This window comes from Parambassis ranga, chromosome 19, assembly GCF_900634625.1.
Source record: "Parambassis ranga chromosome 19, fParRan2.1, whole genome shotgun sequence".
NCBI classification, from domain to species: domain Eukaryota; kingdom Metazoa; phylum Chordata; class Actinopteri; family Ambassidae; genus Parambassis; species Parambassis ranga.
In genome coordinates this window covers 22,483,800-22,509,238 of record NC_041039.1, presented here as the reverse complement: position 1 = coordinate 22,509,238, position 25,439 = coordinate 22,483,800, and the positions used below count along the sequence as shown (strand labels likewise).

The 25,439-nt window shown below is 42.3% G+C and overlaps 2 protein-coding genes across 6 annotated transcripts in view; both read right to left on the bottom strand.

Moving 5' to 3' along the window:
• LOC114451541 (suppressor of tumorigenicity 7 protein homolog) overlaps window positions 1-2,720 on the bottom strand; it is a 47,190-nt gene extending 44,470 nt beyond the window's left edge. For 2 of the 5 annotated variants that reach the window (XM_028430224.1, XM_028430225.1), the window contains exon 1: window positions 2,534-2,718. The gene's annotated coding sequence lies outside the window, so the exon portion shown is untranslated. Of the gene's footprint in view, window positions 1-2,533 lie in introns of all 5 variants that reach the window. The other 3 variants (XM_028430226.1, XM_028430227.1, XM_028430228.1) reach the window with 2 other exon arrangements.
• A 2,151-nt stretch (window positions 2,721-4,871) lies between these two features.
• On the bottom strand, window positions 4,872-23,595 carry LOC114452202 (F-actin-capping protein subunit alpha-2). The gene is made up of 10 exons (XM_028431384.1): window positions 23,477-23,595; window positions 12,489-12,552; window positions 10,959-11,010; window positions 8,587-8,650; window positions 7,912-8,118; window positions 7,568-7,647; window positions 6,414-6,492; window positions 6,259-6,330; window positions 6,089-6,151; window positions 4,872-5,200 (listed from the first exon to the last, which is right to left on the bottom strand). The coding sequence occupies exons 1-10, from the start codon at window positions 23,513-23,515 to the stop codon at window positions 5,060-5,062; spliced, it is 861 nt and encodes a 286-aa protein (XP_028287185.1). The 5' UTR covers window positions 23,516-23,595; the 3' UTR covers window positions 4,872-5,059.
• Between the last annotated feature and the right edge of the window lie 1,844 nt (window positions 23,596-25,439).

Sequence of the window (25,439 nt, the reverse complement as noted above, 5' to 3'; positions counted from 1 at the left end):
TAAGACAGGTGACGTAACTTCCGTTCCCGTTCTCTTCGCCGGTCTGCGCAATGCATGATGGGACATATTGCTAAAAAGTAGTGACCATGGGATGGACACTACTTTTCATGATGCATTCATGATGGGATACATTGAGGGTCCTCTATGGGGTCTATAATTTCTCACTAAGAATTTGGAAAGCACTACAAAATGGCGGAGGCACAATATAGTGATTAGGGAGTGATTTCGAACACAAGCCAATGTTAATTTAGCAGAAGTTGACCTGATAGCTGGCTGTATGTAAGACACAGGGAGCAGAGGAACTGAAGGCTGACTGGAGTACATGCAGCATTTGTGTTAGGATCCACGGGACTTTGAGGCAACATAAAAATCTGCTGCCTAACAGAAATCTACATCTCTTCTTCCTTTGTTTCAGCAAGTTTATATTTTTAATCTAGCAAGTGAACAGAGTTGAACCCATCAGTGTTAAGCCCTTCCCTCTTTAAAATTACCAAACCTGCACTAGGTACTTTTTCAAAAACGTAACTGAAAGAGGTCCTGTGGTCAAAACACCACTGCTGTTGTATTATGCTACATGCCTGGTTAATAAAAATCTGCTTTAAACCGATTCCAATTTAGGGCACAAACCTGCAGATGATAGATTAGAAACGTATGTAAATTCATCCTTCTACATCAGGAGAATATTAAAAACTTAGTGCATATCTGTCATATCTACACAGAGCTTGTCAGTTTTGCCTTGCAAATGTTGAAAAAGGGGGTCTATTCTATCAAAAGCCAGTAACGGCACTGTGAAAAGTGACGTCTGCAATCGGCACTGGGCCGATTTAAATAAAAGAGAGAAAACCTAAAACTCTAATACCCCGTTCACACTGGGGAAAAAAATGTGGCTTAAGCAGAATTCGGTCGCATCCAGATCAATCCAGATGTGTTTTTTTCTGAGTGTGAACACCTCGAATCCGGCTGTATCCAGTTTGATTTCAATCAAATCAGCTCAAATGTGGCTCAGGTGTGAACGCAAATGTGGCTAGCGAATCCGGCTAGCCACATTATTAGCCATATTACGAGGCGCCACCTAGTGGTTTGGAGAACAGTCTGAACGCATCCAGCTTAAAGGCTGTCTGGGCTCAATCCTACTCTAGCTGGAATGACTTTCTCCAGTGTGAACGGGGCCTAAGTGGAGGTCAAGAACAAAGTTATGACCACCATCCATCCCTCCACCCACCTCTATGCCTGGACCTTAAGGCCCCGTTCACACTGGAGAAAGTCATTCCAGCTAGAGTAGGATTGAGCCCAGACAGCCTTTAAGCTGGATGCGTTCAGACCTATTTTCAAATCTGGCTAGCACACAGTTGTGTCCGCACTCAATCCGGCTTCATCCAGCGTGTTTGCTGTTCTCCAAACCACTAGGTGGCGCCTCGTAATATGGCTAATAATGTGGCCAGCCGGATTCGCTAGCCACATTTGCGTTCTCACCTGAGCCACATTTGAGCCAATCCTGCTAGATCCACCTCTCGAGGGTGGATCTAGCCAGCTTGAAATCAAACTGGATTCAGCCGGATTGGAGGTGTTCACACTCGGAAAAAAACACATCTGGATTGATCTGGATGCGGCCAAATCCTGCTTAAGCCACATTTTTTCCCCCAGTGTGAATGGTATGTTAACCCTAATGACCAGATGTGTCATCCTGGCCACCCGGCAAACACCCGACCACCACCTGCTGTAGGTAAATATTGACCAAATATGCCCTTCATGTTTGAGGAGGTGTTCAGTGTTCAGCAAAGAGGTGACTGATGACAAAAAGAGATGCTGACAGAGGGTAAAAAACACTATTATTATATTATTTTATTACTTTTAAATGACTTTTCCCTCAGTTCCAATGATTTTTGTTATGCCTGTTCAGTTAATACACACAGAGAGACATCACTCTAAACCTCTCTAACCATCCTGAGGGTGCCTGCAGGCTCTCCTGCCCTCTCTAGTTGCAGCCAGCTGGCTTTCTGAAAGAGCACATTCTTCCATCTGCTGCTCAGCACACAGTCACAGGAGACCCATCACTGGGCTGCTGTGTGAGCAAGGAGGCTCATATAAAGCCAACCAGACCGCTGAATGACCAGCAGGAAGGTGAACACTGAAGGCTAAACAAGCAGCAGTGAAGTTGAGATCCGAGTTATTTTGGAGTCACCAAATAACAGAGGAGCTTCGAAATGTGACACGGTGAACTGAGACAAGATAAACTGCACCGACTCATGATGGAGACCATTAAAAAAACAACACAACAGTGTCCTATCTCAGCGTTTGGGCAAAGAAAACTAATCATCCAGGAGGATCCTACTGCTGCTCTTATGCGCATTTAACATGAGCCACGCACTTCTTCCAGGCGTGAGGATTCCCCATTTAAACTTGGCTACGTGTTAGCCCCGCTAGCTAACTGCTAACAAGAGCTGGCTAACCTTTAACATGAAAACTTAATAAAACTGAATGCTCAGTGAATGGTGCCATCATTGTGTGTATGTGTGTGAGTGAGGGAGCTTACCTCAGTTTATGTACGTGGGGGAGCCAATTATATCCTTATTCGTAGCTAGCATTTCTTCTACCAGCACTCCAGCATGTGTCTAGTATCCAGCAGCAGCAGCAGCAGCGGCGGCGGCGGCAGCAGCGGCGGACTGTGCGGTGGTGTAGACGTGTCTGCAAACTGAGCTAACGTTAGCTCACAGTTAGCCACCGGCTCGCTAACCTGCACAGTTACCCGCCGCGGCCTCATGGTGTCGCTGCTGCTGATTTAAAGCCGTGTGTGAAGACGCATTCAGACACCTGCTGTCCGCTGAATGAGATCATATCAAAATAAAATAATATATATAAACATACACAATGGTAAAATTGAAAATGTGACGTTGATATATGGAAAACTGAATGCTAATATAGCGTTCTTTTATGCGCATGCGCTGTATGCCACACACTTAGATAAATTGAAAATACTTCAGAATGCGAACAGCTACATACGGAAGCGCTGAACTGCCACAGTAGAAAAAAAAATTAATCACTATCTCGTTATAACGTCAAATGCTATCACGTTATAACGACATATTATCTCGTTATAACGACATATTATCTCGTTGTAACGACATATTATCTCGTTGTAACGACATATTATCTCGTTATAACGTAAAACCTTATCTCGTCATAACGAGATAGCGTCTTATCACATTATAACGAGATACGGTTTGACGTTATAACGGGATAATATGTCGTTATAACGTGATAGCATTTGACGTTATAACGAGATAGTGATTAATTTTTTTTTCTACTGTGGCAGTTCAGCGCTTCCGTACTTCCGTAATACGGCATCTAATTTGTTTATAAATTAAACTATGATAATGAAATAATAACCTTTAGTTCATCAACTATATTTGCAAAAAAAAGTTTAGCCATCATGGTACAGAAAAAATGCCCAAGAAATAATAACTTCATATTATTTTAAAGGAAAACTAAATATGGTTTGTGTTCTGTATGTGTGTGTGTTTTTTGGTCACACAACGTTATTTAAAATACAAAATTCAACTGGCACACTTTTAAAACAATAGCTGTTGATGCAATAAAACAAAATGAATTTGCCTACTCCCCCCTCTTCTTTTTCTAAATCCATATATAAACTAAAATAGTTCCAAATTAGTGGACTAAAAAATCATAAAGCAGAGGTGAACACATCCTGACTATGAAGGATGAAATTTGAAATACAGTGGGACAAAACTACTAATAACAAAAAATATGGTTAATAATAGTAAATAATTATAGTTAAATAATGATCCCTTCTTTACTTATTAGGTGTATAAACGTCACTTTCATTTTCTTGGTCTGTCTGCTGCCATCTGTAGCTGATTTAAAGTCATAAGAAAACATAAAAAAAATTGCCATTTAAAATAAGAAGACCTGGCTGAATCAGGCGGCCACCACGTTGGTCATATTCTAGTTTTGCTGTAGTTCAGATTTAATATTACAACTTTTGCAGAAATTATGAGTGACTCAGCAAATAGAAAATTTGTCATTTAATGCAACATAACTGTGACTTGAATTACAATTAATCTCATGGAAATAAATCACCAAACCGACAGACAGGATGTTTCATACAGGTATATATTACAATGTGCCTTGTTATATAATACAGTCAGGTTCTGTTTTTTTTTATTAATAAAAATAAGCACTGGAGGAGGAGGAAGTGATACTTTTTTTGATTTTATTGTAAATTGGACATTATGCACATTATTTTAGCGACTGATGACTTGTTAATTAAGCTTGTTATAAGTGGTCACAGAACTCTCGGCGCTGAGTGAGAGAGTTCCCACGATGTCAAGTCAAAAAAAAGGAGCGCTGCGAGCTTGAGATCTCACGTACAGGACAAAACGGTGAGTACCAAAAATAAATGAGGGAACAAGAACATTGAGTGGCTGACGATGGTGGCTGCTTGTGCCAAAGCTACCAGTCAATGAACACAAACAATTTGAATTTCAATTTTTTGTTTGTTGACTGACGGAACATTAACCGTGAAGTGAAGGGAGTCATTCGTTGAGTTGTTTTGTAAATGCGGACAACAATTCTCCCAAAAAATACATGATTTGTTTTTTTTTTTTAACCATCATCGCAAATTCAAACCGTTTTTTTTCACCAGGTCAAACAAAAGGCGTGGTCTCACTGACACAATATATATATATATATATATATTGCACACGTGATACTGTATTTTATTCAAGGGTGTCTTTGCATACAAGTGCCCTCCCCCCTTTTTCCTATGTCTTGCAATATTTCTTCAAGTTATATTTTTTCCCAAATATTTACCATCATAGATTTCATGTACAGAGGAGTTACAGTGTATGTAGAAAAACAACAAAAGCAGTCGCCCAATGTGTTGATGTGACGTCTGGCTGTGAGACCAAACCTTTCTTTGCACCTTGTTTCTCTAATTTTTTTTTTTTTTTTGTACAAAGACGATACAACTATCCAGTCATGCAACGTTGTTTGGGAGGGGGGGCGGGGGTCTGTCTGTTATCTTCACTGTTTTCTCTTTTTAAGCATTCTGCATCTCCTTTCCGATCTTGTAACTCAGGATCTTGTTCCAATCGATCTTGGTGCGTGTCACAGGAAGCTGGCGGCGTAAGGCTTTGAAGGTAGTGTCCGACATGGTCTGGTAATTCTCGTTAATGGCCGTCTGAGAAGGGGAGAAAACACAAAGAGACGGGGAGATGAGAACGAGCAGGAAATCTTGATGTAATCTTTATTTTTTTAATACCTAACAAAAAGCCAACATGAGTAAGGAGTAACCCTCCAAACTCCAAGCAGTTTCCCTCTCATAACATTGACTGTGGGCTCATTACAAGTCTATCTGAGCAGAATAACACTATCAAAAAGACAAAACATGTAAATACACCAGGTAACTGTAACACATTTCCATTTTTGCAGCCTCTACAAACACTTTAATTCACCATGTGTACACTTAAGCCTGCATATCAGCTGTATTTTTGTCATGTGAATGCTGGTCACATGTGAGTCAATCATGGCTTCATAGTTCCTCTGAGGGATCCAGATTTTTATTTTATTTTATTTTTTTTTTTAAATAGAACTGTGTTAGCTTTAGCTCTAATATCAGCATTTTACACTTAGGTTGGGTGTTGCATTGAAGGACAATCAGAACAAACTGCACTGCATAAGACCTTCTGTTTAACCCTCCTAACACAGAGCTGTTGCCGGCAACATACATTGACATGCACTGTTTAAAACTACCGTAGCTCTGGTTATGTTCGCACTATTGAAAAAAAATCAGATTCTGAATTTATAGTTGTTTATAAAGAGAAATTTTATGAAAATTCCAAATAGTTTTTTTTTACTTTTCTTGTTATTACACACTGTTCTGAGCATTTATAACATAATAACAAATATGTGCCAGTTTTTGAAAGTTCATCCGTCAAGAAAAACAGGTAAAATAATTAATACAAAGAACATTTTCTGACAGAATCATTAAAAAAAGAAGGCGGACTGTTATAATTATAGTGGTGAAAGGGTTAAGTACACAGTGTGTGTACTTCACGTGCTGACATACCTGATAATCATTCTCTGCAGCCTCCATGATCTTAACAAACTCCTTTGCAGTTGAAGCCTCATTCTGGACGAGATGAGACACACGGAGAAATCAATAAATAATAAAACAGCTGAAAAATAAAGTCCGAACAGGAAGTGCGTACCACAGCTGTGGCTAAAGCATAAACTTACAGAAATGGACATGGACTCCTGCACCTCTTTGTGGCTCACCAGCTGAACATTTCCATCCTCGTAGTAATGAACCTGTCCAGATCAAAGTGTGGACTCAATTCATTTGACTAAACACACACACACACAGACAAACAAAGACAAAGGACACAACATACCTGGATTTTCATGATCCCTGCCACTTGAGTGGTGGAGGGGGAGATGGTGAATTTCCATTCTGATCTCCAGCGGCCGTTCCTGTGCAGAAAGGGGGGAGAACTCAGTTACACATCTCGTTAATGACTCAGATTTAGATGTGAAAGAGATTAGATTAGATTCCCATAGTGTTGTTGTTGGACCCCTTTCCTCTGTAGTGGCTGGATAATAAGCACCATAAAAGTGTCGTAAAAGAGCATTTAAGTCTTAAACTCTGCGTCGAATCAAACATGGTGTGTTTGTCGTTGCGGCGATGCAGACCACCAGCAGCTTTGGTTAAACCACTTGGTAGCATCTCATCCCCTCCTACACATTTCCAGCTGCTGAACTAAGTGGATTATGTTGTATTTGGAGTTAGTAATAGATGATAAATCGTTAAATGTTTGCAGTGCATTTCCCTGTGGCACATGGGGAGTCATCACCTCTAGAGTCTCTCTACACTGTGGTACGGTTAGTTTTGTAAAAGTAAGTGTTGTTACCCCCAACTCCACCATGATCCACTCAGTTTCAGCCACCATGCAAGAAGTACACAGACAGAAAGTCAACACGGCGGCACAGAAACCATGATGGTGTCATTATAGATTCAAACAAGTCCCATCTAATCACATAAAATAGATAAATCAGTACAAAAAGAAAATACGTTCAGTCTGGATTTATGTGCATTAATAGGGAAAAGATGCATAAAAGTGCCTCTGTAGGTTTGAATTTTATCATCACGCACTAAAAATCATCCCTTTAGGCTCCTCATTAACAACATGAAACAGCCATTGGTGACACTGTGAGTACCTGTGGGATCATTACACCCTCCAACCCATAAGCCCGGTAAAACCCAGCAGCAAAGAGGATTGGTGCAGTTCTTATCCAATTAGATTAAACAGATCAGAAACAGCTCAGCAAAGCTTCTGAGGACCAACAGTCTAACCCTCCAGAGCCAACTGCCAATTACAGTCCAGCCTTCCTTTTTTAAGGGTCTTGTACATATCAAGCCATGTTTGAGTCTTCTGAAGCCTTTACAGTCATCCAGAAGTCATCGCTGGGGATTCTGTGTGTGTGATGTTGGCCTTTTCTAGGAATAACTGCAAAGTTATTAGGATAATATGAACGGCTTCATACATACCAGAAGTTTTTTGGTTGAAACTGATGGCACTCAATGCACACGATGATGGTTTGATGACCGTCGATGGTTTTCGCGTAAATCTACATGAAGAAGAACAAACAAACGCCCTCAGATCTCACATCAGAGCAGTTTTTTTTTGGTCTCACAGCTCAGGGTGACCCTTCTACATGTGCACCAACCAAATAAGACCATGGTCTGTGGGTAACAAGTACACAAATAAACTGCTGAACTATACAATGTGTTCGACGAAGACAACATGTGGTGTGAAACGCTGCACTGTCTCCCTAAAATGCAACATTATTTAACCCCTAATGATTCTGTTTATACAGCCGGCTGGAACTTACGGTGCAGACTCCGCTGGGATAGTGCTCCTTGACGTAGGCCCTGACGGCCGAGTCCACGGCGCTCCTCCAGCCCTCCAGGGAGCTGTCAACATCATGGGGCCGTGGGTCACTGGCCTCCTTTCTCAGGTGGTCAAACTTGAAGGAGATCTTATTCTTAGGGTCCAACACCCGGCCATTCCCAAGGTCACCATGCTCTGTGATTAAGACCTTAAGAAAAAGAAGCAAAAACGAGAAGAGAAATATAAATAAATGATTGTTCAAACTCATAGAGAAGCAGCAGAAGAGAATTTTGTGACAAAGGAAAAGCAAAATAAAAAGAACATGATGAACAAAAAGACAACAGCAGAGAGGAAGCACAAGCATCGGCCTAAACTTTCCATCTCCCACCTCAATGCTTGACTCAGCCTGCAGGGAGTTTCAGCTAGTGAGGTGGAGGCAACAGAGGGACATGATGACATCTTTACATAAGACACTGTAATCATCACTGAAGCAAACACCCCACTGCACTCATGCAACATAAGCAGGCAGTGAACACAGGGACACTGAAACACAGACATCTGTGACCTTGTTTTCTGAAATGTCTGAGCACATCATCCAATCAACAGAAGTGATTCCTCTGAAAATGATATTTAAAGTCAGCAGTGTCAGACCCAAGGGGTAGACACATGAGCTCACCTGTTCTTCGTAGCCCTCGATCTTCACGGGGGTAAACTGGTCCAAGTTGTACTGTGCAAATGCACTGCAGAGAAAGACAGAAAAATTACTTCAACTAAAACACTTTGGAAAATCTGTGCTTGTCTATGACACAACTGGACTGGAGCCTCTGTGAAAGTGAGGCCTTCAGGACGCCCCTGGTCGGCAGTGGTTAGCTGTCAACCAGCAATGTGATATTGGGGATGTGTTGTAGCATTTCTGTTGGCTTCAAGTTTGTCCTTCTGCACTGAAACAAGCTGAATGATATGTGCATGTGTCACTGTGGAAGGGATATGTTCAGACCCTTTTTTTTTTTTTAAACCCAGCTATTGCACATGTGCGCCCATGCTCGATCTGGTGCAATCCAGCATCTTTGCTGTCCTCCCAACCGCTAGGTGTTGCATTGTTGGGACCGGGGTAGGACAAGAAGCGTGCATGCGTCGTGAGGTTTCTTTTGTTATTTTGGTTTCCTCTGGGGGTCCAGATTCCTCTGTAGCCATGTCTAAAAGAAACTCTGGGCAAAGCTTTCGTAGTTCGACAGTCTAGAGAACCAGGGGTTCTCGAATTTTGATAGCTGAGGGCCAATTTATGAACCCGACACTGGACTGAGGGCCGCCAATGAAAAAAGAAAAAAAAATACACGTGTATTAAATTTAATGACCCAGTTTCAGTTTACATTTGTTGGTCTGTATCCAGTAATGTGCAATAAACACATATGGGGAAACATTGTTATGCACAAAAAAATCCCCGGGGATTAGAGCTGGGCGGTATGACCAAAATTCTAGATCACGGTATTTTAATATTATTATAACGGTTTCCAGTATTTGACAGTATTTTCTCTCCTCATGCATGACGTTTTAACTGCATTGATTGTGAGAAGAATTAGTGCAGTAGAGTGGTTACCCTGTTCCAGGTCATGAGAAATGACCTGAGAATGAGAAATGTAACACCACAATTACCATTAAAGAACGCTCATTTTTTTTGTTTTAAAAATAATTATAAATAATTGGGGAGGGGGGGTAGTTTAAATTATACTCAGCTTCACTCGTGGCTTCGCTATTTCGCTGCTAATCATCGGCAGAAGCAGCAGTTCAGGTGAACATGTATGAAGCGGAGATATTTGGGGAAACAGGCAAAGTCGTGATATACTAAACAGTAGCAACGTCGTCCTGCTCCTGTCAAACATGTTTGTTCACCTCTTTTAACCGCTGCTTCTGCTGCTGTTTAGCGTCTCCAAAACCTGTGTTTGTGTGCGCGATGTGCGCTGAGAGCCGTGTGAAGAGTTTTAACACGTTCCTGCTTCAGAACGTCCCCTGTCCATTCTCACCGACAACTCCACTAATACCTGTGCTCTGCTCCATGCGTGTGCAGCGGTGCAACAATTAAAAATGTCCCCCGTGAAACAATTTACTACCGCGCTGAGTTCCGGACATTTTAGGTCATTTAAAATTCACATCATAACATAAATTTAAACAAATTCACATAATTCATTGCGGGCCGCCAAAAAATTTTCTGCGGGCCGCCATTGGCCCGCGGGCCGCACATTGTGAACCTATGGTCTAGACAGACTGATTATACAAGTCTGAACCAAGCGGCAACCTTCTGGGCTCAGACTTGAAGCCCATGCGGAAGTGTCAAAACTTGTAGTTCACGCTGCAACAGCTGGGGGCTGGCTCCAAAAGCGAGTAATTTCCCATAGACTCCCATGTTAAAATGGCCGACTTCACAGCAGAAATTAACATGTTTACGGCCTGGTACAAAAAACCACTCTGGTCTCAGATGATAGGTTCCCTTCTAGTGTCAATTGTAGGGGGGTGAATTTTTTTACAACTCACTCATTTCAATTGTATTCGGACTTAAAATTACGCATAATTATGGGTGTTGCCGCTTGAGTGACAGACAGTTGACGTATCACAACGTGAGTTTCCTGCTTCCACGATCGTCCGCCCCCCTAAACCCCGCTCCTGCTCCCCCTCTTTGTCCATATTTGAGAGTTTTGGCGAACGTGACGCTGCCAACATGGCGGCGGTCATCAACGTCCCGGAACCTCCCACCGAGCCTCAAAACGGCTCTTCAGAAACAAACGGGTGACGTCACGGAAGCTCTGTCCATAGTTTTTACTGTCAATGGTCTGAACAGGGTCTTAAGTGTGTTTCTACTGCAGTGTGAAAGGGGCTGCACAGGACTGTCTTGTTATGTCTTACATCCTGACTGGCTGTAGAATCCAGTTTAAAAAGTTAACAAAGCTAGCTAACATTAAATCAATGCAATATTGTGCAACTGATCACAAAATAATGTTGAATCTTTCTGTTGAATCTTATTTTTGCAAAGTTAGAGCACAGTGTGATACTTACTGCGCTGCACCTTCCCTGAGAAGATTGTCATTGTTGAGCAGCAATCGCACATCTGAGGAGAAAATGGCAGGATTATTAGAGAGAATACATTCGAGCCATGACAGGCACACAAACAGAAAAGGCAGAGTTGCCTGCAGTCAGTCTTTGCAGCCTTCATGCCACAGGAGTGAAGCAGACATGGTGAATTAGCTCAGTGGAAAAAGCTGTAAAAATCACACAGAGATGAAAGGTGGCAACAACTGGGACTGTGTTTCAGAGTGTGTGTGTGTGTGTGTGTGTGTCAGGGCTCTGATAAGCAGCAGACAGACAGCCACCCCCACCACCTCTGGCATTCCTCTTATACCCCGTTCACACTGGGGGAAAAATGTGGCTTAAGCAGGATTCGGCCGCATCCAGATCAATCCAGATGTGTTTTTTTCTGAGTGTGAACACCTCGAATCCGGCTGTATCCAGTTTGATTTTGGCTCAAATGTGGCTCAGGTGTGAACGCAAATGTGGCTAGCGAATCCGGCTTGCCACATTATTAGCCATATTACGAGGCGCCACCTAGTGGTTTGGAGAACAGCAAACACGCTGGATGAAGCTGGATTGAGTGCGGACACAACTGTGTGCTAGCCAGATTTGAAAATAGGTCTGAACGCCTCCAGCTTAAAGGCTGTCTGGGCTCAATCCTACTCTAGCAGGATTAACTTTCTCCAGTGTGAACGGGGCCTGAGTGTGAACACCTCGAATCCGGCTGTATCCAGTTTGATTTCAATCAGGCTAGATCCTCCCATGAGAGGTGGATCTAGCCGGATTGGCTCAAATGTGGCTCAGGTGTGAACGCAAATGTGGCGAGCGAATCCGGCTAGCGACATGCTACTTCCTGTTAGCGATATGCTACTGCCGGTTAGCGACATGCTACTTCCGGTTCACGGGGCACGACTCGGGACAAAAAAAACACGTGGCGCATGCGCAGACGCGGCCTGAACAGACTCTGTATATTACGAGGCGCCACCTAGTGGTTTGGAGGACAGCAAACAGGCTGGATGAAGCCGGATTGAGTGCGGACACAAGTGTGTGCTAGCCAGATTTGAAAATAGGTCTGAACGCATCCAGCTTAAAGGCTGTCTGGGCTCAATCCTACTCTAGCTGGAATGACTTTCTCCAGTGTGAACGGGGCCTTAGGTGACGACATTTATCAAGGCAGGATAAGGCTTCATCGATGCCAAAACACATCTACACTCTCTCTCTCAAGGGGCACTACTTTGACAATGTGGTGTCAACACTTGTGCTGCAGAGCCAGAACATCACAGAGGTATGATATGGAACATGTGAAAAGAGCCTGCAGAATCAGCTTCTAGTCAGTAGTCACATAAATGATGACGACTTTGACCTATTTAGGCGCACCAGCACTTGTATACACTTGTGTTTGCATTATTTAGTCGAGTTTAATTGTAGATTCCAGCATTATATAGACTATAAAAACAGAACATTGATACATTTGCCATGATATTTATTGTAATTTGGAAAAGGTTTTAGGGCTCTCACCGTTGAAAACTTCGTTGAACTCTCCTGGCGGAGCATGGATGATGAAGTTAGCTGCTATGCGTACCTGTAAACACACAGACACAGTTAACACTGGAAGTCACAGGTCAGACACAAAACCAGCATAACATCATGACTGTGTATACACACATTTAAAACTCAGAAACAGTAGCAGCTTTTGGAGAACAACACACGTGTCAATATTTTTTCCTTGAAAGGTTTTAATAGAATAACAATAAAAAAAATCACGGTTCACTAAATCCACGGTTCGGTTCGTATCACGGTTTTCGGTTCAGTTCGGTTTACATTGTTGAAGTTTTTTCTACTTTTAACACTCTGGAAATACCAGATGAGCATAAAATAGCCCATTTATCCAACATTCAACATATTTAAGAATCAGTTCGAACTCTATGACTATGCTAGGTTAAGCTAACGTTACTGATGTCTGTGTTTTTATTTTATTTTTGCCATTGGAATATGCTATTTACACCCCGCTCTGTAAGCCATGACGGGACCTTTGGCAGCTTTGCGCACGGTTGGACCATTGACAGTAAAAACTATGGACAGAGCTTCCGTGACGTCACCCGTTTGATTCTGAAGAGCCTTTTTGAGGCTCGGTGGGAGGTTCCGGGACGTGATGACCGCCGCCATGTTGGCAGCGTCACGTCAACTAAAACTCCGAATATGGACAAAGAGGGGGAGCACGAGCGGGGTTTAGGGGGGCGGGCGATCGTGGAAGCAGGAAACTCACGCTGTGATACGTCAACTGTCTGTCACTCAAGCGGCAACGCCCATAATTAGGCGTAATTTTAAGTCCGAATACAATTGAAACGAGTGAGTTGTAAAAAAATTCACCCCCCGTACAATTGACACTAGAAGAGAACCTATCATCTGAGACCAGAGTGGTTTTTTGTACCAGGCCGTAAACATGTTCTTTTCTGCTGTGAAGTCGGCCATTTTAACATGGGAGTCTATGGGAAATTACTCGCTTTTGGAGCCAGCCCCCAGCTGTTGCAGCGTGAATTACAAGTTTTGACACTTCCGCATGGGCTTCCACTTTGAGCCCCGAAGGTTGCCGCTTGGGTTGGACGCAGAGTGGTGTGGGTCTCCTCTCTGCTCTGCCTGAAGCTGAACCTGCTGCGTGAAGCTACAGCGACTGACCGGCTGTGAATGCGTTGACGCGGGGGAGGAGCTCACGGCCGCTGCTTGTCGAGGACAGTAGCCTGACTGCACAATGATTTCACGTCAGTCTCCAAACGTCACCGGAGAGAGTCACTAGTAGCTTTTGATATAAAAAAACAGTTTTGAAAAGCCACCAAAGAGAGACGCCAAGTTGCCAACACTCGTCCATATGCTGTGGTAAAAACGCCTCCCTGTAATTACTTGATGCGCATGTTCAGAACCGAACAGAACACGCACCTCGAACCGAAACACGGTTCAGATTTTTTTTCTGAACCGTCCCACCCCATCTTTAATTTTAAATGTCTTCTTTTTATTAAGATTTGCCCATGCTTAACATGTATTGCTTCCTATGCTTCTGTTATGACATGGCTTTTATACTGACTTAAAAAAAAACACTATATACCAACTTGAACTCTGAGTTTAAAGTTACGTTTCTCTGTAAGTTGTAGCTCCAGTGTTGCATCGTCAAACTGATACACAACATAAACTGTGGATCTATGCACTGCAGCCAACAGAGGGTGTAATGCCACTGAGTCACTGGTTTCTGAGTGTGGAGTAAACCTGTTCAGCATCAATCTAAAGCACGAGTGAACAGTCATTTTTTTACCTCTGTCTTCACTACTCTACTGCACCACAACACTTCCTGTTTCCCAGTCACATGTCAAACTGACAGTGAGACGGCAGTCCCTCCCTCCCCCCCCCACTTGGTTTACAACCATATAAGGACATAAAAATGTGCTGTGGACACACACACACACTCGCTCTCTCGCCCTACATCTATATCTCAACCTCTCTCTCTCTATCATTGGCAGGGTACAATGGCTGAGCTGCCTCCCTCTGGTCTCACAAGCTGGTATATCAGTGAAGGTGTGTGTGTGTGTGTGAGTCTGTGTGTGTGTGTGTCAGAGAGAGAGAGTGTGTATGTCCCGTGGGCCCTTATTAGCACTGTGTGTATACAAGTGCTCTGGCACTCGCACAGAGCTGCAGATTGATTCTTGCTAATGAGCGATGCTGAGAGAAAGGAAGGCACTTGGGGAGGAACATGTGTGTGTGTCTGTGTGCGAGTGTGTGATGTTGTTGAGATCAAAGTTTATCTGCATTCATCTAATCTTGTCATGAGATCATCATGACCCACTTAATTTGTACAATCTGGAATTCGTAACACAACAGAGCTGTGCGCATTTAAGTGCATGATGACACGCATTTTACTAGACAGCTTGAAGAAAACAGTGTGTGTGTGTGTGTGTGTGTGTGTGTGTGTGTGTGTGTGTGTGTGTGTGTGTGTGTGTGTGTGTGTGTGTGTCTTTAAATCCCTGTGGAAAGAGTAATTTGCATTGGGTCTCCCTCATTACACCGGACAGCAGTGTAAACAGACTTTCCACATGCAAGTACATACAAATCTGTGGGTTTATTTCTAATATTTTTGGACCTAACTTTGACAATTAAGGGTGGAAAAATAACACAAATAAGGAGAAATTAGAGTTTAAATTAAACGATCAAAATCACATCTTGTATTACAACTTTGTACCTCAAGGGGCAGCAGTGAGTCCCATGTTTCCACTTTTTTTTAAATGGTTAATCTCCAGCAGAAGCAACATTAAGAATAGCAGAATGAAGAAGAGAAAAAGTACCACAAGTTACTACAGTCGCGTTGTGCGTCCCTAAGAAAAACAAAAAGCCGCTAAGTTAGCGTTTATTTCTCCTTGATCGGATTTTAGCCACTTCCTCAAGAACTGAAAGAGAAAATGCTCGGGTGGCATATTGCATTTGGTTATTTTTAACAAATGTTCTGAACTGAACAAGTACAAATCTATTATTTGTAGACATAAAGACTGCTGCATGTCCACAATCTGAAGTGATTCAGAGCAGTAAATACATTTTCATTTCAATCAATTACATGGATCGTTTGTATGGTGTATGTGTGAAATGACAAGTTTAAATATGTGACACCAGATTAAACTCTCTCTGTGGCCTGATCCGGTTACAGCAATGTCTATTAATAAACTTCAAATTCAGCAGGAGCTCTGTAATTACAGCTGGACACTCGATAAACAGCGTCAGTAAGAAACAAACTGAAACATTACAAGATGCTTTTCCATGTTTTTATGTCATTTCTGAGTCATCTTTGCATGAATGTTGCATGAGGCTTGAGTCTGCGTTGCACCCGACAAGAAGCAGGTTGCAAATCTATTAAATTTAGCTTCCTATTGAATCACCTGAAGACAGGAAAGCTACTGTACTGTCTTAATTTCAAGGACAGAACTCTCCCTTAGAGTTAAGATAAGTGGACAAACACAGATTTCAGCCATGTGTCAAGTTTTGTCTTGCTGTGGCAGCACGACTGCAAGCTTAGCTTAGTCAATGTATGTCTGATACAGACAGCAGAGGAGTTGTAAAGGTGTGACCATGGAGAGACAGAAATACCATGGACCCAACGGTCTGAAGATAAATAACACAAAGCTATTTAGTTTGCATGATAAAAGTGCGTTGTTAGCTCCCACCAGCAGCTATGCATCCCTTTACCAGGGGTGTCTAAACATATAAACATGTCTCAACATCACGCATATTAAGTAGCCATGTGCTTATGTTTATGTTGTGTTTATGTTTAATATGGACTGTCTGTAATGATTATTTTGGCTACATGGCTCATTTCTTATTTATTGCTTTAGCAGCTTATTAAACAGTTTAAGGACTAGTGACATGATAATCTTTGCAATTAAACAGGTTAACCTTAACAGCTAGTGTCTTGTCCTTACCACTCATCTAACCGCTCACCACTACGCTCCACCTGAACAAGCGTATAACGAGGTACGTGTCATACGTGGCGTCCTTCACTATACCCAGCCCTAGTGAGCGCATGCATAATTAGCGCCCCCAGCTAAGACAGGGGTTGTTTTACAATTACATCTGACAGTAAAACCACGTAAGCTGTTACAGGGTGCATGAAGATGAGACGAGCTAAAGCCAGGGGAGTGTGAGCTGGTTTAAAATGAATCACTCGCAGGCGGAGGACGAGGAAGAGACTCCATTAGTGCATTAAGAGTGAGGTATTGACTTTTACAGGCTTGTTTAAAAACACTGAATCTAGCTGTAGTCCAGTTCTGGTAATGCAGAACAACCTGTGTCCTTGAAGGCAAGAAAACAAACATTTTGCTTCAGGTTATTAAAAGTTTTAAATCATCTCAACATGTAACACAGTACTGGTTCATACAGTATTATGTGACTGAACGATGCTCCTATTCGGCAGATTGCATACCAAGTGGTAAAACCACAGGCCTACTGTGCTAACAGGAGGAAGTAGTCTACTTTATGCACTAGTTTACCTGTCTATTACCGCACAGGCTTCTACGCAAGGAGGGGGGACTTCTGAGCGGATCTTTCTGAAAGAGGCTTTTGATACTAGAACTTTTTGTGTCAGTGAGTAATCACTTTGTGTCAAGCACATACCTACACTTGATCTAGATCTGATCTGAATCAAAAGGCCCAAAACTGCAGGTCACTGCACTACAAAGCTGAGATGACAGCCGGTGTGTTCCCAGATTGGCCCAAACCCAACTTAATCTGGATGGATTTATCCTGCCAACCTAACAAATGCCACCTAAAAAGACTGAGGTAATTACAGCAGGGCGGCACCTTTGAATGACACATGACTGCTGGGACTTTTGAGGCCTAGTTTTTAGCTTTGAGCACTGACTGCTGCCACGCCATGACAGGCTGAGGCTTGAGTATCTGCAGGGAATTCAGTCCTTGGTGCATTTGCAGTGGTGCCTAATTTAATATTAAAGTTATAATTTAAGCCCCCCACTTTACTTCCAAACAGACCCACTGTCTGACTGCAGTTTCACCAGAGGGTGTTATCATAATATGACAACCTCCGTCACCATCATCCTGATCTTGGACAAAGTCTTTTGTGTTTCGTTTTTTTTTTTTTATATCTCTTTAGTCACTTATCTATCCGTCAGTCTGAGAAGCTGGCATGCAGGCATGAGCTGACCAAGGAGCTGGAACAATAACACAACATCGAACACACACACACAAAGAAGAAGAACGTGAGACATAGGCACCCCCTGCAGTGTGGCATTCTTGTGCCTTTGTGCTGTCTTGGCCTAGACACCAGCTGCTCTCTTTTCTTTCTTTTCACTGTACATTCATCCTCATATTACCCAACAACCCCCTCCTTCCCTCACAACAGACACTCCCACTAACTCGGTCGGGAAGAAGAACGCTGTCTCTAATCCCAAATGACACCCACCAACACTGCAACCACACTTTTCCTAATCCTTATCATGTCAATCCAGATACATGAAAAATAATGATAACAGAGGAATAGACTGAGGCAACATTTTGGCCCGGAGGCATTTATAAGCTGCACAGTTTGATCCCCTAAACTGGCACGCATCTATTTCCACGTAGAAAAAAAAGACAGGCTTTAGCACCTCAAATGCTACATTAGTAGTGATGCTGAGTTTAGAGGTAAAAACTAATCTGATACGGATGAATATTTGGGGGCTTGGTGATGGGGTGCAGGTGCTATAATTCATGAATAATAAGCACACAGCAGGAGTGCGCTGAAACTGTCAGGCAGCTGCAGGCAAGCTAGGATCCTCGCTAATCATAATAAAGATATAAAGTCCAATATATGTGAAATTAAAGTTGAATATTTTTTACACTACGCGGTTCTTTCCAGGGAGCGATCAGTTGTTAGATTATTGATCACAGTGCACATTCAGGTCTGTGAAACCCATGATGTAACAAAGACCTCGGCTCAGCGGGGAAACTCTAAAATGACAACAACAACAGGAAGTGTGAAACTGACCTACTATGGAGGCAACTCATGTAAAAATGTACCTGAACACATGTTAAGTCCCACATTATCAAAGCAGTATCTTGGTCCATATTGGTGGTCAAGCAGGGGTTTTAACTTATGATCCTAACCGTGTTTATTCATGATAAAAACCTGACGGGTTACCCACCCACGCTCTTTATGACGCTCCCACACCTGAAACTTGAATTCACTCACACATTTGCTGAGCGTATGCTGTTAGAAGTAACTGTAGATGCATGGATTCACTGCTGAAGTAAGTCAGACATATTAAAATCCCTCAGTCAGTATAAAAGGGGTCACTTTCAGCTAATACCCTACAGACTGGGCCTCATACTCTGCCAGTAAAGTAGTGTCAGCAGCCAGCTATGCATTAATACATTTAAAGTCATTAGCTTGCATTAGTACCTTTAGTACATGGGCAACCCAGGCAGTAAAAGCACTCATAAAAACTAAATCCAAATCAAATCTATAAACAAAAGCAGCCTTCCTCAAATCTGCCTTCTGGAGTGAAGGTATCTGGGTTTTTAAAAAGCGTGCAGGTGCATACTTGTACGCACCCTTTGCTCTGTTGCACACATGTACAGACAGCGCTCCTCTGTCGCTGCATTCTTCAGTAAAAAAGAAAGATGCCACCCAGTTTCATCACACAAAAAGTGCATTTAACTTGATATTAAGGTTTAAATTATTATTATTTTGAGTTTTTATTAAGATCCTTCTGACCCATGACCGCAATAAATCGTTTAAAAGTAGAAACAAATCATCAATATGGTGAGATCCATTTAAAAACTATTTAAAACTATGCATTGTATCACACTTACACAATGCTATATATGACAGAAAAGTGTCATAATCTGTGTACATATACTGTCATACATGACCTAAATATTTAGGCAGAATTTATTCTGTGCATGCTTTCATCTATAATGCTGCACCGTACCATGACTACATGCATTATTTACAACAGTACCCTCAGTAGGAATCCAAGATGGTGTACTCACCATACTGTGTGCCATGCTTCAATGAAAATGTATAGAAACTTTATCACCGTACACAACAACTTGACATTCGCGCTTCTGCTTGTTCCTATTAGCTCACATAAAGAAAAACCCAAGGCTGTGTAGCAGATGTTTCCACGAAAACTATCTCGTGTCTCATTATTGAACCTGACTGGGCTAAAGGGGAACTGTAACATTTGTTTAGCTTCCTCATTTATTGCAGCAGGCCAACAGAAGTGTGCGTGCTCAGTTCTTCAGACAACTGGTAAATAATCTTTAATCTGAGCATCCCCGTAAGGTGCATTTTTACATAAAAAGATATGAAACTAATTGATTCGGGGCGTGCCCACCTTGAGCAGCAGGTGAGCACCACCAGCAGACATCAATATCATCAATACAAACTACTCATACATACATGCGCTTTGCACTAATGAGCTGGCAGGAGCAAGTCAGTTTCATGTCTAGTGTGCTGTATTTATACCTTTGCATTCTAAAATGTCAATATGTTGATAAAATTCTACATGCTACCAGAAAGGTCTGCCTCTATCAAAAACAGGAAAACAGCGAAGGGAACCAGGTTAATATAGAAACTGCAAAAACTGTTAGCGATATGTGTATCCCTAGGCTACTAAAAGGAAGTGTGAGCTAAGTGAGCAGCTGCCAAGTGCCTGAGGCAAGTTTGTCTATTCTGTAAACCCATTTGTTTCAGGCAAGAAAAAACAAAACAAGTTTACAGGTAAAATAATAAAATTGCTTGGTATTTTGATTCTGCACCGGCAGAGGAAGCTTACTGAGTAATGAGAGTTTCCTGCAATGCTCGTGGTTTCTTTGCTGAAATCAGGAAGTTGGCGGGCCAGTGACCAAATGACTCAAAACGTCTCTGTGGAAGAGATGAGACTCTTCTCACTGTTTAATCATTTACATAAGGAGGGGAGAGATTCTTCAGTAGCTCCCAAATGAGCGAGCTTTGAGGTCTTTTATTGGAATCGCAAAGTACAACTAACAACAGCAAGAGACCAGAAACTCCTCAGTCCCATGGGAAACATTTGGTGAGTCTTTCCCAGAGACAACAGTTCAGACAGATGTGATCCTCCAATCCCAGCGTCTTCGTCTAAATAAAGATTAAACAGCCATCACAGTAATGTCAGATCACAGCCAGTCGGGATTCCCACAGAAGAAAGTCATTCAGTGTGGGGAAAGTACCGTCAGTGGAGAATCTGCCGCTCCATTTTAGAAGGAGTTCTGCTTTCATCCGACAAATTATGACCGCTCAGCAAGATGTTTTAAATTATATTTTGTCACTGTGAGGCAGGAAAAGTTGACTTCCTCTCTTTACAAACTTCTCTGTGTTGCACAAAATAGACTGAGGAGCCAGAGCAGATGGTTGAATGCTCTGAGCTAATGCACCTGAGAGCCGGGCTTCAAAGTACAAAACACAAACCCAGTGTTTGCACAGAAATATCCACCCTTTAAGAGCGCACACACACACACCTGTGGATGGAACGATAGCCACATGGTCTAACACCACGCATTAGGGCTGAACGATCTATCGTTTTAGACCGAAAATCGCGATCTGAGATGACGCGATTTTGAGATCGTCACAGCCACGGTTTTTTTGCACTGCTCCTAACTGAATCAGGTTTTGTTTTGTTTTGTGGAGTTTGTTTTCAAAAGCTACGGCTGAAAACGAAAAGAAAACGGAGGAACTGGTCCCTGAAACGAACTCCACCTTTATGTTCGGTGCTGTTTCTGCCGCCGGCAGCAGCGGCGCGTCTGCTAAGCCTGTGTCTGTGTCTGTGTGTAAATGCTACGAGCACGTAGGCGCCCACCTCTCTGAACATTACCAGCTCCTTATATTCAGGTTCGCTGCTGTTCGTCAGCAGCTCTTCTACACCTGTGTGTGTCGCGTGTGTGTGTCGCGCGCGCGTGTGTGTGTGTCGTGTGTGTGTACATCAGATGCAGACAGAGGCAGCAGCTGATGACGTCACCAAAACAATAACGCAGGCATTTGATGAAGAGGCTCCATGAGGACTCTAGTAAACGGTGGACAGAGGTGACAGCAGCAGCTCCGTTTGTCCTTAGACATGATTCCCATGAAAGTTTGATCATTTGTTCTAAATCACGTTGAACTTTAAGACTTACTTAAGTCTCAATACTGTATTTATTGTTTAACCTTAGGAGGCACACTTCAGTCTGTTTAAATGACTGTTGAATAAAACTTTACAGAATTACATTAGTCTTCTTTTAACCTATTTGAAATAAAACTTTATTTTGTTCTGTAATTGTTATTTAAATTTTCATGTTTATTAAAACTAATACTGAGTGCACGTTATCAGAGTTTACTTTTAGATCTACTGATAGTTTTTGAGAAGTGACAGAGTAGCTACCTGACGTCATTTACACAGAAACATGTTTGACATGATTTGAAAAAAATCGTGGATGAAATCGAAATCGAACAAAATCGCAATTCAATTTATTCTTAAAATCGTTCAGCCCTACCACGCCTATTCAGAAAAGGAAATGAGCAACTTCCCCTGGTTATACACTACAAATTTTTCTATTATTTGAACTTGGCAAACCGTCTGGTCAAACAGTGAAAGCGGCTTGACAACTGTGAAACCCAAATGTGGTTCATCTTTGAACCACAAAGGTCTCCCAGGTCAACACCAACACCTAAAACCTGGTGTTTCCTTCATGTCATCAGCATCTGAACAGCTTATTTATAGCAGAGCCAGTAGTTTTCAAAATCACAGTGTCGTCGTTATCACGCACACGCCCTGACGACCATAGCAACCAAAATGCTGAGCTGACAAGCGATGCCTGTGTGTTGATGAGCACGACGCAGTCGGTCACACTCACGGGTCGATGAGCTGCCTGAACTTGAAAACCTTCTGACTCAGAAGTCTGATGGTGGAACACAGTGAAATAAAGCGAAGCCTTGTTCTGACTTTGAATGGTGTATTACATAACGCACACAGCAGAGGAGTTTATAACATGTTTATAAGAAGCACGCTCATAAAGAAAAACTTTATTATTGAAGTTATTTTCAATGTTTTAAAAGAGAAACATCCTGCAACCAGCAAAAACAGTGATAACATAAAAGACAAATATCTTTCATTCCAATATGCCTGAGCTGAAAAAAAGTAAACAGGTTTTTTTGCTCATCTTAAAACGTAATTTAAGGGTGGAAAAACAAAAACAAAGGATAATACTACAGTGGAGGAAGGGTTGATTCAAACGGCTCTGACATTTGTTTTGGAGTGAGTGCTAAGAACAGATCGGAAACTAGTTTTCGGTTTAAATCGTTTATCTCAGCTGTAACATTACACGTCGAGTGTTTTCCTGGATCAAACATAGTTCCCTCATATTTCTACGCTACTTATTGAGAGGTAAGGAATGTTAGCAAGCTAGCTTGTAGGATGCATACGGTTTGCTCCCACACGCCCACTCAAAATAAATCTAAATAAAATAATAGTACAATCTACCACTCCCGATATTTTTATGCCACTTTAGAAAATCGCCATCAAACTGCGTAAAAAGGGCGTGTTAGTGGTGGAGCTATCAGTTAGCAGCCTTGCGGCTAATGCTAAACTAACAAACCTAGCTAGCGATTTTTGGTGTATGACAACTTCCACAACACAAGTGTCCACAGACACGGGAGTTAAAAAAATAAAAAGACAAGTACACGGAGCGTGAAGGGAAAGCTCAGGTGAATTTATAATATGTACACGGTTCCTATTTTGAGCCAGGACCGTACAAGGAGCCTCCGTTTGAGATTCGCAAATGAGCGGAAGTTGAGCTAAAAATAATAAGAGCAGCAGCAGCAGCAGCAGCGGTGGTTGGAGCTTAGGCCTGGGCTTTTCTCCACATTTCACAACCCCCGGGTCAACGCAAGCCTCCACCGACAACACAAAAATCATACGCAACTCAAAATGAGGACGCTAAGGTCTCCCGCTGGGGTTTGACCTGTCATTAAATCGGTATCTTACCTTTTCCTCTTCGGATAGCTGCTCCTCATGATCCGCCATCTTTTCTTCCGGCACCACCAGCTTGTCAGAGCCCCGTGACGTCACGGCATGGGTGGCTTCCTCCCCAGCTCATCGCTGGTTGTGACTGATGCTCACAGTCTGTGTCAATTTAATTTAATGCTTAATTTAATTTAAATTATTTTAATTTTAATTAATGCTAAAAAAAATAAATATGCACTATTAATCTGCACATATATAGAATTTATTGTATTTTCTGTCTGTACTGTGCAGGGCTTAATATCTTTATTTATTAGTATTTATTGTCTTATTTCCATATTTTTGTTATCTAAAAAATATTTTTATTTTAATATTGCAGAGTCAGTACATTGGTACATTTATTTTCTGTGCATTTTTTTTCTCTGTTTGACTCATTTCTTTATAATTCTAATGTTGTCTAATGTTTAATGCTGTTTTTCTGTGCTTGACTGGCTCTGTTAACTCATTCAAAATATCTACGTTATTGTTTTGCTTACTAAGATTTTTTTTTTTTAAGGACAGTGTAGATAGATATGGATAGAAAGCTATGACTGATTATTATTTTATAGTTCATTGTTGCTGTGTTTAGGAAAGCCCTGTGATTACCTATAAATAACTGCGTTGTGTAGCCAATGATTCTCACCAGCAGATGGCGAACTATGCCTGTTTTCTGCAGCTAACATGGTTTGGCTTCGTTTCCTTGTCACACTCCCAACAAATAAGATAATGTAACTTAATACAAAGTCCCCGTGGAGACAGTTGGAGGGTGTGACACAGAGACAAACAAAGAGCGAGCCTGGTTAAATATTATCACAGATGGCAGATGGTCTGTTGGCTTTGGCTTTATGCTCAAAGAATTCAGTTGAGGGCATGTTTTGGTCACTGGCGTCTGGATCTGTGCACCTTCCTGGTCCCATATTACAGCTCTGTGTGTGAGTGACAAGTTGTATCCATAAACCCATGCATATCTGCATATATACATACTTACAGAGCCCTTTCAGATTGGGGAAAGTCATTCTGGCTCGGGTGGGTTTGAACCGGGATTACTTAACTTAAGCCGGATATGTTCAGACCTATTTTTCATGCTTAGTCCGGCTTCTTTGCTGTCCTCCACACTGCACACACAGGTGTCACATCGTAAAATCTGGACCCCAGGACAGGGTGGGTGCCTGCGTCATACAGTTTCTTTAATTTGTTCAACATGCTAGAAATGCGAGGGGTGTACGCAACCTGTTGTTGGTGCTGAATGTACCCGCTGAATGTTCCTGGCGAGAAGGTGCACCACAAGGACTAGCCAGATTCTCAGACAACATTTGCGTCCAGACCCTAACCAGATATCAGACAATCTGGCTCAACCCACCTCCGAAAGGTGGATCTATCCAGATGTGAAACCAATCCCGCTTTTACCGAATTTGTGCTGTTCAGATTGAGAAAAAAAAAATCAGTTGACTAGTCTGAACAGGGTCTGAACACAGTGTCATCGAGAGTGCCCTGATGATGCAGTGCAGCAGGAGGTTCCTGTGGACTTTCTGTGGGTTGTTGAGGTATGTCAGTGTTTGCCTTGTAAGGCCCCATTCACACTGGGGAAAAAAATGTGGCTTAAGCAGGATTTGGCCGCATCCAGATCAATCCAGATGTGTTTTTTTCCGAGTGTGAACACCTCCAATCCGGCTGAATCCAGTTTGATTTCAAGCCGGCTAGATCCACCCTCGAGAGGTGGATCTAGCAGGATTGGCTCAAATGTGGCTCAGGTGTGAACGCAAATGTGGCTAGCGAATCCAGCTAGCCACATTATTAGCCATATTACGAGGCGCCGCCTAGTGGTTTGGAGAACAGCAAACACGCTGGATGAAGCCAGATTGAGTGCGGACACAACTGTGTGCTAGCCAGATTTGAAAATAGGTCTGAACGCATCCAGCTTAGGCCCTGTTCACACTGGAGAAAGTCA